The 5,147-nt window shown below is 45.3% G+C and overlaps 1 protein-coding gene across 1 annotated transcript; it reads right to left on the bottom strand.

The window, feature by feature from the left end:
- Positions 1-458: 458 nt before the first annotated feature.
- On the bottom strand, positions 459-4,472 carry lg23h8orf74 (linkage group 23 C8orf74 homolog). The gene is made up of 5 exons (XM_017434070.3): positions 4,403-4,472; positions 3,513-3,696; positions 3,194-3,417; positions 1,848-1,949; positions 459-1,757 (listed from the first exon to the last, which is right to left on the bottom strand). Exons 1-5 carry the CDS (start codon positions 4,448-4,450, stop codon positions 1,590-1,592), a joined length of 726 nt encoding a protein of 241 aa, XP_017289559.1. The 5' UTR covers positions 4,451-4,472; the 3' UTR covers positions 459-1,589.
- Between the last annotated feature and the right edge of the window lie 675 nt (positions 4,473-5,147).

The following is a 5,147-nucleotide window of genomic DNA, read 5'->3' as shown; positions in this document are numbered from 1 at the left end:
TGTGTTAAAATGTGAAAGTAAAGCTGGGCTCAAATGGTCGAGCCACGCTTTTTTTTCCAGAAACGAGTCCGTTCTTTAGCGGGAACACGAAAAGGCGACCGGAACAAATCAATTTACCCGAACTTCACTGAGGCTGCAGTACCGCCTTCCACCACACAGGTTGGGCGACGTTCGTTTAACGTTAGAAGCCAGAGGGGCGCTGTTTCCTCTGTTTTGACGCCTCTAACATAAACGCTCTTATTTCTTAACCTTTTTGAGTCTTTACAGGGAATAAATAATGCCCAAGATATAAGCTTTTTACTCTTCCCTCCGAATATGATTAACTGTGACTCTTGCTGCTCATAATGTTATTGGTAAATAGTGCTTATGTTGGTTACCTTTAGTGATAATTGGTATCAATAGTGTGGTTCTCAGCATCTCCAAACCCACTTGGCAGTAGTAACAGACAAGAAGAACGTTTTGTTTTTATTTGAAAACACAACAAAGTTCCAAGTCATGCATTCAATTCTGTCTTGGCAAAAAATCCTATAATTCAAAATTGAAACAACGCTCCCAAATAGCTAAAATTGGTCCATTTGGTTCTTGTGCAAACGACAAATGACAAATTTAACAATCGGAAGGCTTTTATTCACAGTTTTCAAAAGAAATGTTTCTATTTTTAGATGTCTGGAATGCGTTGTTATCGTCCAGCCCAGGCTTGCTTCTTTCACATCATGAACCACCCGACGGACCCGACGGACCACATTTGGGTCTTCGAATGATTAACTTTTGGAGCCAGGCTAATTCAAGGTGGCCGCCACATTCAACTGGCCTCCGAAAACGCAAAAACGGCTACAACTCAGTCAGTTTTTTACAGACATTGAACTGAAACGTGGTGCGGTAGTAGCTGATGGTCATTCAGTTTGCCTTTATTTTTCAAATTTCTTTTATTTTTTTATTTTTACATTTCCCAGACTATTCCATACGGCAGAGATAGTTCAGGTGTGTTGAAACGGGGCTCCACAGAAAGGTCATAATCAGTATCTTACCTGTTGTAGGTAACACTCTGAACACTGCTGTCCGTTTTAGGATTATTTGGTCATTCCGGCAGAAATATTCGGATATTCCTGCAAGAACTCCAGGTAAATAATCTGTAAATTGACGGCATCGCGATGGTTTAACAAAATGGCGCCTGCGCGAAAGACTGACGCTTTCAAGATTTAGTTAGCATTTACTCCATATGGTCGAGTTGTACCAAACGTTTAAAGATGTCTGACCTAATATATTCATGGAAATCTTTTTTTTAAATAGTTGTTTCTTGCTTAGAGGCTAAAGCTGTGTAGGATGAAAGAGAGTGTTTAAAGCTTTTTTGTTAAAATATGAGTATTTTACTAAAACTGTGTTACTGTAAAAGACGGTAAGCTCAGCATCTGCTGAACCGGCTGACTTGTAGCCATTTTTTGTGCCGGCTCGGGTCGATTTATTTAGGAATCCTTCCAGTGGTTCATGAGCTATGTTGCTCAAATGCTACACAGACGTGGGTAAAAACATCATGGCCGCTTCCCCTTCAGCAGCGGGTGACAATAAGTAAAATGGGAAAACAACTGAGCTCACTTCGCTTTCCCCTTCGCTCCCGTTTTAGCTCTCGCGGCCTGCGCCTTTCCCCTCCCCGTCTGTGTAGGCGTCGCGTTCTGGCGCCCCCCGCTGGCCGCTGCTCCCCGCTGCGGGGCGGTGGCGGCGGCGAGCGGCGCCTGGCTCTCTGCGTCTCTGCGGGCCTCCTGCACGAGGAAGAGACGAACAGGATCCGCCCCGTTTTGTTTTGTTTTTTCTACCATTGGTGCGTCATTTTTTTAGTCGCTGCGAGGTACCTGCTCGTCCGGTTGGCCGTCCTCTGGGAGCGTGACGTCTTCCACCCGCTGCAGGCCGGAGGCGGCTTCTCTCTCCGCCTCCCACTGGAGGAGGTCGACGCCCTGCAGAGGCAATAACAAGCGACTAGACAACCTTTTCCTCCACGAAACTGACCCAGGTGACCGGGACTGGGCAGCGGCTACACCTGGATAACCGGAAAGTTGGGCGAATGAGACGAAAAGCTGCAAAAGCCTCATGGTCCTGTAACCATAGCAACCAGCTGCCAGCCCATAATACGCTCTAGCTTGAAATCCCTGCGTTCAGTTAGCTTCCTGAACAAAGTGAGCAGCTATTCCAGCAGAAGGATCACATCCCCACTGCTACTGCTAGCTGCAGCCGTGTCTGCAGAGAGACGCCGAATTCCGTATGGGTTCGCTAAGTGACGAGCTAGCGGCTAGTCAGAGCCGGGCTAACGCCGTGTTCCGTATGTACTTGGAAACTGGAGTTTCAAGTCCCGAAAAGTCAACGGAATCAGGAAATTCCTGACCAGCCCCGACCAAAACATCCTACATGGCTGACTTGAACGGGAAAAAGTCGCGATAGCCGCGGTAACAAAACGTTTTATTACAGCCGTCGTGCTGTTCAACCGTGTTCGTACGGCGATTTTCAACTTGTGTCGCCAACAGCAGTTAGCCCGAACGCGGCCGTCAGCGAATCCTGCCGGTTTTCCGAGATACAGCTAACGGCTAATTCCTCCCCGATACGACATCTGAGGTGAATGGGACGCTAGCTAACGGCTAGCCCGAGACTAGCCGTTATTTCTGCATAAATAACAGTTTGTTTGTGGGGTTGACGCAAAAATCACGTTAGAAAACCACAAATTATTCCTCGTCTTTTTTTGTTTACAATTAAATTCGCCGACTAGATACGGAAATTCTCCGGATATCGTTCGGAACATCTAAATGTCAACGCCGCACGTCCTCGCAGCTTTTGGTCGCCGTTTCTTTTCATCATCATCATCAGAAGAAGAACTTCACCTTCTCTCTTTCAACCTGGCGCCTCCGATTCGGAACTATTTTACCGACTCGAAATCCGAGATTGTCCGAAGTTTCGAATGTAAACAAACCATTCGTAATTGTTGGCAACAAAACACGACTCTGCTGATTTCGCTTATTTATTACAAATCGTAGATCACATATTTTGACTACTGTTACGGCTTTAAGATGGCAGCGGCCCACTTTGGTCCTGGACTAGCCATTAGCTCGTCAACTATCTATTTTCCCAAACTGAGGTCCTTCGAAGAGCTGTCTACGACAGGTAAGACACTAATTGCTCATAATAAAGATCCGAGCGACGTGAACGTTACCTGAGCTAAAGGACGAGGCGTCGGCGGCAGCTGCACCTCCAGATGCGTCAGACTGACGGACGCGTCGACCCTCCCACCCGCCACGGCCCGGAACAGCCTCGCCCTGGCGACGCAGGCGTCCACGAGGAACCGGGCGAGCTCGCGCTGCTGGACGGGGGTCAGGTCCGGGAGGCGCTCGCACAGCGCCTCCCTCAGAAGGGCCGACAGCTTGCGTACGTCGAAGCCTGAAGGAGAGAAGCCAAAGAAAATTGAATTTAAAACGAAACCTGCAGCAGGAGCGGCGGTGACGAGGCGCAGCACGGCGCGGCGAGGTCCTGACCGTCCAGCTGAGGGAAGAGGACTTTGGCGAGCACGGCCGACCGGATCACGTTCGGCCAGGAGAAGCCTCGGCCCGCGGCGAACGCGGCAACGTCGTAGACGAACTCCTGGTGGAAGCGGAGCCTCTCGTCTGAGAACTCGGGCCACTGGAAGTGACAGCTGAGCACCTGAACACCAGCGTCCTTCTGAAAACAAAAAAGCGACGTTGTCACCCTCAGAGTCAGTGTTGTGAATGACTCTCGGCTACCACCGCGTCAAATATTAGCTTAATATTTGCAAAACTGACCGAGTTATCACCATTTTTGTATTGGCTAATGCTGATTAGCTGTAATGGCCATTTTGAATCGGGTTGACCTTAAAAGTTAATCACTTTTAGAGGTACAACCAATGATTATTTCCTGAAATTTTCATTCAAATACGTCAAACGGTCCGTGAGATATTTTGCTAACAGACAGAGTCAACGGCAACATTTTGAACAAAGATCTCATGCAATCTGTTAGCACTCAGAATATGTGTTGAGGATGACTCTCAGCTACTACCACACCAAATTTTAGCTCGATATCTTTAACGCTGACTGAATTACAGCCCTTTTTGTGTCGTCTAAGGTCAGTTGGCTGTGCCAGCCATCTTGAATTGGGTTGGCTCCAGAAGTCAATCAGCTGTAGACATGCATCCAGTGATTACTTTCTGCAAGTTCCATTAAAATTCGTCCAGCGGTTCGTGAGATATTTTGCTAACAGACAGCGACACGAACGGACATGGGCTAAAACTAACTGAGTTACGCTGTTTTTGTTTGGATTTATATTTTTTAAAGGGGCATTTTGAGTCAACATTAGGTTTGGATCGATTAAATAAAAGCCTCGAGGAGTTTTACTTTTCTTGTCCACCCACCTCGAGTCTCACTATCCGAGTTATTTCACTCTCTGTGAGGGAATCCATCTTTGAAACGCGGCTCTGTTTCACTCGGTTGCCTTGGAAACGGACGCCAGCGGGATTATTATGGCACGCCGTTGTTGTATATAATCACGTAACGTTAAATTTTAATTATTTTTTTCCAGTTTCAATAATAGCATCAACCCAAATAATTTTTAATGCAATTTTTACTTGTAATAGATAAATATAAATATATCTATAATAGATAAAACGTTGAATAAATTAATTATTTTTAACATTAAGCTCACGACTGGCCAAAATAGGATTTTAGATGTCTATATTTGAGAAAAAGCAAGTCAGAAAAACATTTATTTGTAAAGTGACGCCATTTGTTGTAGGAAAAATGGTTTCGGGTGTCTGAAATATTAAAACAATTTGTTTTTGGACAGCTGAATCTGAGTTATTATGATAAGTAAACTCAGAACTTATTATATGGTAAATTCGCTTGCCATAAAATAGACGCAAACGCAGCTGCGGACGTGATGACGTCATCAACACGACGTCCAGCAAGTTTTTTTTTTTAATAACCTTTATTTAACATATTGCAATACAAAACAAAAAGTACCAAGCTCAACATTCGAAAAATTACATTACAAAAAGTGATTTATGGCACCTAGACAAAAACATATGCCTAAAATGTGTATACATATATTTAACAAAATAAGCCAAGGGCCAGCAAAAAAGAAAAGCATCATATATCTAA

Source organism: Kryptolebias marmoratus, linkage group LG23, assembly GCF_001649575.2.
Source record: "Kryptolebias marmoratus isolate JLee-2015 linkage group LG23, ASM164957v2, whole genome shotgun sequence".
In the NCBI taxonomy this organism is placed as follows: domain Eukaryota; kingdom Metazoa; phylum Chordata; class Actinopteri; order Cyprinodontiformes; family Rivulidae; genus Kryptolebias; species Kryptolebias marmoratus.
Note: the sequence above shows the minus strand (reverse complement) of the source record. Positions and strands in the feature narration are given on the sequence as shown.